This window comes from Pundamilia nyererei, unplaced genomic scaffold (assembly GCF_000239375.1).
Source record: "Pundamilia nyererei isolate P.nyererei 1_Seehausen unplaced genomic scaffold, PunNye1.0 scaffold00059, whole genome shotgun sequence".
In the NCBI taxonomy this organism is placed as follows: Eukaryota; Metazoa; Chordata; class Actinopteri; order Cichliformes; family Cichlidae; genus Pundamilia; species Pundamilia nyererei.
In genome coordinates, this window is record NW_005187460.1 from 1,677,472 (window position 1) to 1,691,248 (window position 13,777).

At 40.5% G+C, this 13,777-nt stretch overlaps 1 protein-coding gene across 1 annotated transcript in view; it reads right to left on the minus strand.

Annotated features, from left to right (window-relative positions):
* Window positions 1-3,644: 3,644 nt before the first annotated feature.
* Window positions 3,645-13,777, minus strand: part of LOC102192500 (voltage-dependent calcium channel gamma-4 subunit-like) — an 18,295-nt gene continuing 8,162 nt past the window's right edge. The window contains exons 2-4 of the mRNA XM_005734588.1: window positions 9,494-9,577; window positions 8,471-8,611; window positions 3,645-6,516 (exon numbers count right to left, since the gene is read on the minus strand). Coding sequence (XP_005734645.1) covers window positions 5,990-6,516; window positions 8,471-8,611; window positions 9,494-9,577 — 752 coding nt within the window. The 3' untranslated portion in view covers window positions 3,645-5,989. The remainder of the gene's footprint in view (window positions 6,517-8,470; window positions 8,612-9,493; window positions 9,578-13,777) is intronic.

The window sequence follows — 13,777 nt, forward strand, 5'->3', positions numbered from 1 at the left end:
GGGGAAAAATCTGGTAAAGCCTGATGCACTTCAAAGGCACAATCAACCATTTTCCTATGAAAGGCTTGAATAAATGGACATGCTTTTAATAAACCACTGTGACCCACATTAGACAGGACTCTGGCCCATTTTCTGTCCTGCAACACTCACACAGCTCTGCGCTATTAAACCACTGAAAGGCAAAACATTAAACCAAGAGCACACAAAAAAGAAAAAGTCAGGGGAAAGTCGCTTGAGAGGATGAAGGATATAACGCTGGCACACCAGTCTGATATCTCATCTTCTTAGAAATGAACTTAATGTGTGAGGATCAGAGTGTTTTGTAGCCATCAGTAACTAACTCAACCTAGAAATTGATCATAAAAGATAAATCATCTCCTATCTGTCTTAAATAAAGAACACCCACTGTGGGGGGGCGAGAGGAGATGAAAAACAGTTGTGTTCATTATCGCATCTCACCTGCAGCGAAAACTGCTTTTTCTCCCAAAGGGCCAGTCGCTCGTCAAGTCTGTGAGAGCAGCCACTTGTCTCTAACTGTGTAATAATAGTGTCTTTTGGTGCTTCCTGTCTTGCAGCGTGGCCCTCTGACCTGCTTCATTTGCTCGCGATCCCCCGGTGACTGTGGAGAGACCAAACACCTCACAGCGGCGCAGTCTCTAAGCAACAGCCGTGTCATACTGGAGGAATCACCCCATGCCAGTCGACCGGCGGGGAGAGACACTGAAAAGAGATGACAGCATCTGGCAAGAAGGCAGCTCTGACTCACTTGTGAGTGCCACTCGATGGATTGTTATCAGCATTACCGGGAGTATCACATGTGAGCCGTCAGTGCTGGAAATGTGCAATGACAGTAACGAAACGTACAAAAGCACCTCTCCTGAAATCAGGACTGCCACGTCTGAGCTCAGCAGTGATTAACTTCAATTATGGCAGCCAGCTTCCTTGTTAGAGTTTTTATTCCAGGATGAAAAACAACCTTAATTGGTGGCTAATTTTACCCATACCAGACTAGATTGCACAGCCTTCAGAGGGACCCAACTGTATTCATTTCCTAATGACAGGCAACATTACTCAAGCTAAATTAGATTACCCATGCCCCAAGGCCATTTCTATGAAGGTCATGTTAATATTCTTCTATAAAACGATGGGATTGGATACAATGCACGTTCGCCTCGGTGGCACCACCCTCACGTTTTTGTCTTGTTCTAGCAAAAGCTTTGACCATCGATTTATGGGGCAAGGTTTAGCTAAGGGGATTTGGGATGGTGAATTGTGAGTTAATTGTGAGCATGGGTTGAAGAAAAATGAAATTAGACTGAAATTACAAAGGGTTGGTTTAGCTGCTGTACAGCAACATCAGATATTAACATCTGAAGATAACTCCCCTAATTAGATTAAAATGAACCAACACCAGTGTGATTACACCTATAAATGAGTAATGCAGTTTTCATTTTGGATGCGAAGCTAAATGTGGAGTATCTCACTGTGTATCCACCAGCACACATGATGCAGATATTCCATATATGGTGTATTGTGCAGTAATAGCAGCTACAACACATTTGACAAAATACATAGCCTTTTGGAAATGAGGAAGAAAATATGGGCAGCTTTATTTAGCATCACCAATTCCTCTCCTTTGCTCACAGACTGAATCAGCCGGGTGACTCTTGATATATATATTCTTAAAAATTGCTTCATTTGTCCAGGTGGTATCGCTGTGAGTGAGAGTGCAGCAGCTTTTCAACATTTTGATCTATAGAGCTCTGCCATCAGTGTGATTCCTGCTGATTTATTTCTTTGTCAAACAATGTGGATCCTCCAAGGCTGAAGTGGCTCATAGTTTATTCAAGATGACAGTGATTCAGTCTCATGCAGCTGAATAGAAGAGGCATTTAGGACTCTGAGAAGGTCAGACAAACATCTGAATGAACCATTGAACTTTCATTGAAAAAGAAGCTGCATGAAGAGGATTGCATGTGGCTGTAAATAGCTGATAAATTTGCTTTACTTGCCAGCATAGCAATGATGCAGTTGTCCCTTAAAAATCTGGTAATGTTTTGATTTTGTTTGCTGCTGTTTCACACCCCCCCCCCCCCTTTTTTTTTTTTTTGCTAAACTGTGAATGTTTATTATCACAAAATCAACAGGTTCAACGTCAGAATGACTAATCAACGAGAAGGAAGAGAAGGCAGTGTAACTGCAGCAAGCAGTGCAATCACAGCTGTCTGCTAACATGTCGCAAGTCTCTGATGCAAATTCTAAAAATCAGATCATCAGCGGCCACATGACAAATAAGCAAGGATCGTGCTTGTTAAGTAAACTCATGGAGACTAAATCTCTGTGTAAACTTCTTAAATGGGAACACAGACAGGTGGCACTCAAAGAAACCTCAACAGAAATCTCTGACAGAAGATTGTCCCTATAAGACTACTTTAAAAAGGTATGAAATTAACTTGCAAATAGTAGATGACCAACTCTACCTCCTGAACTATAGTACCTAAAATGCACTTGATTAACTGATCCTCAGCTTTTATAGTGAGAACCACTATAAAAGCTGAAGTTTTGACAGTTTGCTGCTCTGAAGCATTCAGGTGTGCATTAACACAATGCTACAATCTTCCCAGGAGTGGATGTCTCAGCAAATTTGCCCCAAGGTCAGACCATGCAATGTTCAGAGAAACTGCAACAAACCCAAGAGCTTTATCTCAGACTCTTCAGGCCGGCGTTAACACCTTGAATGTTAAAGTTCATGACAATCAAGTCAGTAAAAAAAGTCAGTTTGGGAGGGTTGCAGGAGAATGCCTCTTCTTCTTTAACTTTGCAAACCACAAAACCATGAGGCCAAAAGTGGAGAAGCACAGTGCCATGTTTCGTGAAAATCAAACACAGCATATCAGCACAAACACATCATAACTGTCAGGCACGCTGGTGGAGGGATGATGATTTGGGCTTGTTTTACAGCCACAGGACCGGGGCACCTTGAGTTGACTATGATCTCCTCTGCATACCAAACTATGCTAGAGTCAGCTGTGAGGACAGCTGTCCAACAGCTAAATCTTGGCTGAAACTTGGCCAGGTAACAGGACAATGACGACAAGCACCGCAGAAAAGGAAAAAAAATTGCAAGGCCCAGTCAAAGTCAGGACCTCAACTTGAGTGAAATGATGGCGGGACAGAGAGAGCTGTGCATATGCAAATGCCCCAAACCTCAATGAACTGATGCAACACAAGATAAGTGGGTCAAAACTCCTCCACAGTGATGTGAGGGGCTGATAAAAATCATGATTATGCCAGGTTACTAGGCAGCAGTTCATAATATTAACACACTATTGAGGAATGGTTAAGCATTACTTAATACTTAATTCATTATTTTAAAGTATAAACTAATACTTTACTAATGATTAATAGTGTGTAGTTATTATAAAGTGTAACCAGTTATAGCTTCTACAAGCTATAAACTCATTGGATGTGCTTAGTTTTTCATGGGACTACATAAAGACCTGTAAACTTTTTTTTTTTTACTTCGCCGCCAACCTGTTAAAGATGATATGATACCAACAGTACCACTAGCATGTTAGTAATGCCACTATGAACACGATAGTGTGCACTTAAAAATCACAGCTGAACACACAGTTTAACCCTGATTTTGTTTATTTATCTGTACACGTGATGTTTGGGGTAGTACCTAAAAAGTGGCAGAGACAAAAACATTGTAAATTCAGATTAAATAAAAATGCTTTTTGATTGGAACATTAAAAGCAGGTTTTACAATAGATTATACGTCGAACAAAGGCACTGAAAATATCCTTACAATAGTGATGATATTGTGGCCGGTTTGGTTGTTTTAACATGGAAATGTACTTTTTCTTCTCCGCCTATTTAAACAAAACAGCTCATCCGACTCTCTTCCCTCCAGAAAATCCATCCTCAAATGTTTACAGTTAATTTTCTTGATGAAGAAAAAGAATGTGCTTATATCCATAGTAAGCCATAAATCAACATAAGCACATACAGTAAGGTACAGCTGCTTCATACACATGGAATAGAAAATATAGTTTCTCTTCCTAAACAGACTTACTGCACTTCACCGTACAAAACAGAATACGTAATAGATTCACAGCAAAAACAGCGTGTGTTTATCTGAATATAAAAAGGTCAATTGAAACACATAACCACTGCCAGATTTATCAAGGCATTATTATTGTTCTGTAAAATAATGCTTTGAATCTCTGTTCATGTCTCTGCACATTCAGCTTTCTTCTCTGTGCTTATATATACACAACTTTGCAGCTTTACATTACAAACATATTTTTCCCCACACTGTAATATAAAAGTGAAAGATTTACACTCAGAACAAATCATACTGATGGCTTCATATAACATGTGCTCAGCTGGATATGTGAAGTGATATCTCTAAAGGAATATCAGGCGCACTAAATACAATCAAATACTATTCTGTGGTTGAGTGAGCCGACTCCCAAAGAAACCTGGCTCTGAGATCAAGTTCAAGCAAACGCTCACAGCTTTAAATTAATGCCGTAACAGCATTTTGTCTTTTTTTTTTATCAGGTTTATCTTTATCAACAGTCCATTTCTTCAAGGACCTCAAAAGCGTTCAACCTGCCAACACTGCACTGTATTTCCTGAGAAACTAAAAGAAAGAGCAGTGAAGGACTTGCAAGATGAAACACACATATCTTGTTATTATAGCCAAATCTTCCAGGGACCCACTCAGCTCCCTCTGCTTCTGTCTGGGGCCTCTGTTTGACATAGAAGCCGGGTTGGGTGGGTAGGTGGGGGGCTAGCAGATGGACTGCCAGGCTTTGTGACAGACAGACAGACACACATTTGCCGCCTGGCTCCGATCCTCCTGGATGTCGAGACTCCATTCAGAGCTAAAGGAAGTCCTGACCTGTGCTGTTTTCACAGTTCTGGGCAGCCCTTTTTTGTCAGCTTCTCTTCTTTTGTGACAGGCACATACACAATGTAGCCTCCATCAGGGGGTGTGATGGAAGGATCGCAGGCAGATATGGAAGTAGGCAAAAAAAAAAGGACCATTGAAAAGAGGTGCTCCAGTGACAAAGAAAAGGACATTTTGCTCCACAGACAAATGTCAGAGAAGAATAAGGAAAGAAAAAAGGAGGAGACGGCAAGGGAGGCAAAACCCTTGCTACCTTTCTAACTTGCACAATCTACTACTCAAATATTAAACACTGTATACATTACAACTGAGCTGTTTCATAAAGACTCAGTACATAAACTTTCTCATTCAAACCCACAATTAAAGTATAGAGCAGAACTAAGTATGAGGGCACAATGCAAAGTTTGAAAAAGAGCCACGCTCATAAGCAGTGGCAGAAATCTTTAGGGAAAGAACTCTTTTTACTTATACCTTTTTTTTCAGTTTTCACTCATTGTTTGATTAGGTTTATGCAACAAAACTACAGGATCAGACATAAAAGAAAAGATCTTTGTTTCCAAAATGTTAACCATGGCTCACAGATCCTGCCTGTCAGAAAGCAATGAAGAGAAACTTCACCCACGCGCACACACAAAGGGAACACCTTTATGGTGAAGAGCACATATCAGTTAGCACCTTGGTATTTAATTTGTGGGCAGAATACTGCTGAATGGCACATCTCTTCCCTCTCAGGTTTACCCACGAAGCACAATCACCATTACTCAAATATCATTTGCGATTGACACACTGCTCATATAAGAATTTTGGCACAGTTGAAAGATAATGCTAATGTTGGACTGGCTACAGCACATACAATATTAACTGTATTCCGCTTTAATATTCTCTAAAAGCAGATGATAAAGCGTCCTCCAGTCTTTCTTAGGTCCTTTTCAAAGTGGACACTCTCTCTGTGAAATGCCAGGTTGTCACAAGTGCTCAGTCTCTTGCAGGTTAGCCCAACGCTTTGTCATTCATTCATTTCTTTTTCTGTCCTTCATCTGGTAAACTTTGAGCTACACAAAATACTGCTCACACTGGTGTGGTCCTGCGATTCACCCCATCCTTTAAATCATTGGGGAAACAGTTATGGACCTGGAGGAACTCAGCAGCAGCCTCATGTTCAGGGCTGTACGTGTTCTCTGTCACGCTGTCTCTTGCCAGGGCGTACATGGACAACTCATCCAGGGCCCCACTGGAAGATGCCGCCCCCTTCAGACCAACAATGGGCGAGTTCTCCCGGGAAGCCTCCGTAGAATGAGAGCTGGCGTGCGACGTCCTCCGGCGGTAGCGAAAGCTCGGAATCCTTGAGTACGGAGAAGAGGAGGAGAGTGAACGGATAAACTCACGCCGCGCCTTCCAGCGAACTTCCTTGTTTTTCTCGATGTAGATGTTGATGGCGAGGACGGCCACAGTTTCGGCTACAATGAAGGAGAGGGCGCCAAAGTAGAAGGACCAGCCGTAGGAGTAAGTGTACTTCTTGTCATCATCACGTTTGTCACTGGGATCTCCTGCATTGCTTGAGATGTAGACGATGATGCCAATGATGTTGCTCAGACCTGATAAACAAGAAACAGATGAAAGGTGAGGCTCAGTAACACGAGAAACTTCAACAACCAGCGTTTACAGGCTCTCGTCACAACAGAGGTTCTAAATGTGTACACTCTGATTCTTACAGTACAGAGAATCTTGAGCCACCACCTTATTTATTTATATGTTGCTTCCAAACTTGCTTGTAATATCTTAAAGTGGTCTTTAACAACAGTTCTCCAGGCTTTCTGAAGGTCTTTAAAAAAAAATTTGGTTTTTTTTGTATGGGAGCGTTTGCTGTTTTTTCAGTCCAGTCTTTGTATCTGACTATTTTCACTGGATTACTTTTCTTTGTTAAGCCACTTAACACTAACCTATGACTCACTGAAGCATAAAAAAGGCACCTAGCTCAGGGGATTAACCATTATTGTATCTACACATAACAGGCAACAGCAAAGAAACAATTTTGAATTGAATCATTAGCCTCTTTGTTACTGTCACAAACAAAACCTATAATTACTTCCCTCTTTTAGCAGAATCTACAAAAATAGCAGAGTTCAACAAAAGTAAATCGTAGTATTGTACCAACTAGATTATTCCTAGATAAGTGCACAGTGTGTCCTTGAAAGGGCAACTGCACAAGCAGAGGACCAAAGAAGAAGTGGAAGTCCTAAGAAGCTATCTAAATTTGCATATGTACAGACAAATACATTTAAAAAACAAGAAAATTATGTTTTATTACATTTACAGTGATTTTGCTATTTTACATTTGAAATGTAAAATCACAGTCTATTTATGTAAATTTAATGATATTCTAGAAAAACAGTACAAAACTGTAAAATACACAGTAAAATACTTTTATATTACTTTTTTTTTTTTTTTTTTTACAGTGCAGATAAACAGTATCTGAAAGTCATGTCCTTAAGTAATGGGGGGGGAAAAAATCCAGCTAAGACTTGACACAGGACCTGAGAGATGGATTTGACTCTTCAGTTGATCCAACTACTGAAAACTCATCAGAAATGGTCTCAGTAGAAGGATGGCTGGGGAAACAGGCCTGCAAAGGCTGAGGTATGCCAAATTACACAAGAACTGGAGGTCTTATTGAGTGATAAATTTGAAATTTTTAGTTCAAATCCTCATCGATATGTGCGGAGGAGGTCAGGAGAGAGATCCAATATCAAGTGCCTACAGATATTTAAAAAAAAAAAAAACACTCTGTCAGGGTATTTTGGGTAATTTATGGAATTTGGAAAATAGAAAACTGCCTCAGATTCATGTTCAAGTTCCTGTATTGATACCCTTAGGTAGATTTGTTCCCTTTTTTTGATTTTGATCCAACATATAATAATATCATATGGAAAACGTTGGCAACCTCTTCATTTTTCAGCATGACATTGATCCCTGGAAATCTATCAGTGATGGATTGGCCTTCCCAGAGCCTGGAGCACAACATTATTGAAGCAGTGTTGGATCATGTTGAAGGAGATCAGAACAAAAAGCAGTCAACATCCAAAGAAGAGCTTTGAATGTCCTTCAAGACACCTGGAGAACTATTCCTGAAGACTACTTAAAGAAATGCCAAGTAAGCTTTCCTAAGAGACTGCTGTGGCTCAGGCTGTGTTAAAAATGAAGGTGGTCATACCAAATATTGACTTTCAAGCTCATTTAAATTGTACAAACCCTATTTTTTGCCTTATTTGCAGTATTTCCATCTATTTCTGCATATGTCTCACTAATTCTCTGAACCTGGTTCCCATTTTTCTAATATAAATAAATCAGGGGCCGCGCAAGACTTTTGCTTGGTATTGTAAGATATGTGAAGAATGGATATGGTGCCTTTTTTTTAGTGGCAAATAAAGCTCATCATCATGATTGCACCTCTGACAAAGTACAAGTTACTTCCCTCCATTTGTAAAAACAGGATGCAAGACTGGACTTGACTGTAAACATGGATGACAGTGCATGCTTCCTCCAGCTCACCTGCAGCTACGAAGAGAATGCCAGCGCTTAGGAGCACATTGTTTGTCTTGTTGTAGACTCGGCCCACCCCAACACACAGCCCGCCGAGCATCAACAGGATGGTACTGAGGATGGGGAACACACTGGAGGCGCGAACTACACCTGCAGTGGATGGAGTAGTCACTGTAAACGGCTTTAAAAATGCAGTTTATTTCAAGACTGTATGAATTAATGTAACAACCAAGTTTCATAAATTATCAAATATATTATAAAATATATATTTTTTATTAACCTTTTGAGTCCAGTACCACTTCTTTTCAACCTCTTCTTTGATCTGTTTTTTAAGCTCCATTATTAGTCATGCTTTGGGGCTTTGTTGTGACAAAGCTTTGCTAATCAGCTGTGGGTTGCAACACGCACTCTCGCTGACTATCACCAACCCTAAAATGAATCACTGTGCCATTTTACAGGTTTCCAAAGATGAATGAGCTTATTCAACTGTAAAGTCCTTTATTAAGCCCTCCTTTTATTTAGACTGGCTAATGGACTGAGTTTGGACTTGACAAGTCTCCTTTGTTCTTGCATATTAGGCAGATTCTGAATCAGCTTTAAGTGATGGGTCTCCAGTGACAGAATATTCATTGTGTATCAGACTAATCACAAGTCATGTTTAAGCCAGTTTTTCAAAGAAAAACAAGGAAAACTCTGGTTTAAACTCATTGTAACAGTGATTTTGCAACTGAAATGTAAAATCTAAGACATCAGTTAATGAGTAGAATAAAGATGAAGGCTATCCAATAGATACAGCCAAAAAATTGCTTGTAAACATATAATAGTGTTTAATAATGCTTTAATAAGCTTTGAAATGTGTGAAACCTCACTGTCTCGTATATCTTTCTGACTCTACATAGATAAGTGAGTTATCTGTCTGCTTTCACAATCAAATGACAAGATGCTGAATGTCAGAGGACTTCCTGTTTTTCCTTTTAGGAGTAACACAGTTTTACCGGTACCAGACGAAATGTACAAGTCGGGAACACTTACGTAGCAGATACTCCGAACTGTCTGTGTCATAGTCGTTGTCATCAGGGAAATGGTTGATTCTGTAACAGCTGCCTTGATTAATGCCTGCAGGGCGAAAAGCACAAGAATGAGCCTCACTAGCCCGCTGTACACATCAAGGCTGCATTTGATTTAAACATTTAGGGTGATTTCTTTCCTATTTTTGGAAAGATATCCGAAAGTTAATCCCCTCCACCTTCCCCCCATAACAACGTACAACTCATAGGAGCATGGTGCTGCCTAACATGTTTAAACAGTGACCTTTTTCAAAGCATCCCTTTCCAATTAAAATCTACAAACACAGGTGCTGCTGTTCACATTAATTAAGGACAGGATCAAACGACATTAATGTAATTAGTAACACCTGTGTTTACCTAGTACTTCATGCCAAAATGGTTGCTGTGAAAACAGTGTGTTGAAGAACGGGCGATAATCTACTCGCAACCCTAAGGAAGACATTTTGACAGAAAGCGAAACTTAAAGATGGTCCTGGACAAGAGTCGAGCTTCCCCAGTGGGAAGTTAGGCGTGTTTATTCCACCACCACTTCCCCTGCCACTTAATGCAGATTTTTGTTGCTATATATGCCAGATCAGTAGTGTTCATGTGAGTCATTTCAGACAGAAAGAACAAACAACCTGTATAATCATTTCGTGGGTGGAATCGTTGCGTGATAGCAGCTGATGCGTCCTCCCTGTGGGCAACTTTTTTTTTCCACCAGCAGTGGCAATGTGTCTTTGTCACTGTGGCATAGACACAGGTCAGTGTGGTTTGACCTTGTGGGTCTGTGAGCTGTGTGTTAGTGTGTGTGTGCTGCTTATGCAAAATGTGGTCCTGGAAACACTGGTAAAAATGCTTCTAGTCTTACTGACAACTCAAAGTTTTTACACTACAAACGACATTCGCACATTACCTGCAGCACTTGATCTATCCCACACACTCTCTCACTGCCTGACCCTTTGATGAATATGTTTATGCTTATTTGTGTTCAGCTGTCTGGATATCCATAGACGGATGTTGTCAATGAAAAGATGGACATCACTGACTAAAATCTGCCCACTTAGCTCACTCCCAGTTGAAGCCTCTTAGCACATTCTTTTTTAATTTTGAGGTCTTCTCGTTATTGGCTCCTTTGAATTCAATAATAGAATTTAAAATCTTTTTTCTCACACACGGTCTTAAATAATCACGCCCCAGGTTATCGTGAAGACCTCATGATTTAGTATTACCCCGATAGAGCATGTTGCTCTCAGACTGCTGGTTTACTCGTGGTTCCAAAGGTTCCTTCAGCTTTCAGGCATCTCTCTGGTATAGCCAGCTACCAGTTTGGATTTGGGAGGCAGACCCTCTCTACTTTTAAGATTAGGCTTAAAACTTTCTTTTCTGATAAAGCTTGTAGTTAGGACTGGTGGACTTCTTTACTCACCTCTTTTCTACTCTTTATGGGTTTATATTCCCCTTTGCAATTACTTAGTTATTATTAACTTCTGACTCTCTACCACAGTGTGTCCTTTGTCCTCTTTCCCTACTCTACCCCCAGTAGGTCACAGCAGATAGCTGACCCTCCATGAGCCTGTATTATTGTGGGGCCATTAAGATATAAAAAGCCTTGAGGCTACTGTTGTTGTGATTTGGTGCAATATAAATAAAAGTGAAATGAACTGAATAAAATTAATTTGTATCTCCCAAGCTTATTAAAAATCTTCATCTGACATATAAATACAGAGTGTCTTTGCTAAGTCTGCAGAGATAAGATGCTTTAGTGGATCTAGATAAAAGAAGATGGAGTGAGAAGACACTTCTCAGATGACCTCAGACTATTTTTCATGTTTAATAGTGCTTCTTCTTCAAGGTAAAAGTGAAACACAGCATGGCTTCCACTGGGATTCATTTGGTCAACTATCAGGCAAATGTTTGTGTGTTCATGATGTTAAAAAGCCTTCCCCTCTTTCATAATGAGCTCTTTTTTCCTTTACCTTTTCTCTTCTTTCAGTGTTAGGCTGGAAACATTTACTTGAATCTGTACATGCAGCATGCAAAGGCTACACGTTTTCCCAGATTCCATTGTTAAGACTTTGACCTTTGACCAAAACTATTGTTAAGAGCTCGCTGAGTAGACCGTGAATTCTGCAAAGTTGAAATCACAGTTCAGTGCACACGCATTTGAAGAAGAAAAAGCGGCAGGACTATATAGCTGTGTGATTAAGATTGCAATGCCCGTAGGGATTTGATGGCTTGTGGTGCGTGTCCAAATCCAGCTCAGGTGAATGGTTGAATGCCAGAACAAGAAGTCTATTTAAACAACACAACAATAGACTGTGCGGGAAGCTTTTAACACCAAGGTGAGCGAATGAAAGAAAGAGGAAAGAGGGAGGGAGAGGTTAAAGCTCAGAGAGGCCCTGAGCTGTAATTGAGCGTGAGTATAAACAACACCTTGTGAAGAGAAAGAGGGGTTAGGGGTGGGGTTAATGGATGTGCTCTGTGCAGTAGTGGTAATGCAGTGAGCTCTTTGACTATTCATTAACCATATGAACACACTTATTCTAGGAGGAACATCTAAAGTATTAGAGATGGGCTGCACTGGGCTCTAATTTGCATATATTTACATAAACATATCTACGGCCTTTGTGTTGCATGTTCATGTGTGCTTGTTTGAGGTTGTGTGCAGAGGTATTGGCCATAATCCCTGCCACCTAGCATGTTGCTAAACGATAGGGAAAATGTAAAAATCAGACACCTCTTATTGTCTATGTGACTCATGTTAAAGTATTGTGTTTTGTTAATAATATGCTAATAGTCCTCATACTCTATTAAACCTATGTTCTAACACATGAGGACATCATTAAATATTTTCCTTTCTCTTTTGGGTTTGTGCTTTTAGAGGCTAAAGAGGCTCTTTAAACTTATTAAAGTCATTTATCTCTCATATTGAAGGACCTGCCCCCTACTTTGGCTTGTGAGGACGATGAAAGCCTGACATAGCTTTGCTAGTTGCCTCACCATCATTGGACAATTGGTGTTTAGGGAAAAAGGGGTCTGTGAATGGTTCATTAGCTGAGGCTCAGTTAAGCTTTGCCTGCCTCTGTAAGCATAAAGACTTCTACCCATGTCGAAAATATATTCCCCCTTCCGTCTCCGCCCGGTCTAAAAGACAAAAGAGATGGGACCTGACCCGCTGCATGAACACCAACCTTCCCATTAACAGCACACAGACAGATACCTGTCAACTCCATTTCCCAGGTGCCTGAGGGTGAGCCACCGAACCACCTTTCTCTGTCGCTCAGCTTTTAAGGGCATGCTCGCTTCCATTAACTAGGTCTGCTGCTTTATAAGGGACATCAAATTAATTAGTGTCAAATCAGTCTGTGGAAATGGAGCACAAGTTTCTGTGTATAGTCACTGATGGAAAAAAAGGGTTTTGGACTATTTTAAGCAGCAACGTGAGACTTTGTGCCTGGTGAAAAAAAGAAACACACACACACATCTGGCTCATGTGGTTAAACAGCAAAAAAACAGGCACCTGAGCTGTGCTGTTAATTGCTGTGTAAATACCGGATCGTGCTGGAGCGGCAAGGCTTGTTGCAGAGTTTACACGCGCATTTCTGTTTGCATGATTGGATGTGTCTTTTTCTGCTTCTGCATCCAAGTGATTTTACACTTTTTATACGCTGCTTGCAAAAACAAACCTTTCACTGTGAACCTAAAATCTTACTAATAGCCAGTCCAGTCTCAGCTACTCAGCCAGTCTGACGCCTCTGTTTTCCTCTGTGTGTGTGTGCGTTTAGATGTTTAGACATCTTTGTGAGGACAGAAAATTGGCAAGCTGCTATATTCGTGGGGACCAACAGTCACTTGGGGACAAAATGCCCATCAACACGAGTTTGAAGGCATTTTTGAAGCTCAAAATGTGTTTTTAGTGTCATTGTTACAATAAGGTTATGGTTAGGTTTAGTTTGAGGGTTCGGATCAGGCATTTATTTTTGATGGTTAGGGTTAGCGCCTAGGGAAAGCATCATGTCAATTAGATGTCCTCATTAAGATACCAAAACAAGTGTGTGTGTGTGTGTGTGTGTGTGTGTTGGAGAGAGAGTGAGAAAGAGAGAGAGAGAGAGAAATGTAGATTGGAAGAGATAGAGGACAATGTTGGTACTGATTGGAAATCTTTTTATAAGTGGATGCCTCAAGGTTAATGATTTATGAGTGACAGTTATTAACACAATATCAGGGTTTAGTGTGTGTGTGTGTGTGTGTGTGTGTGTGTGTGTGT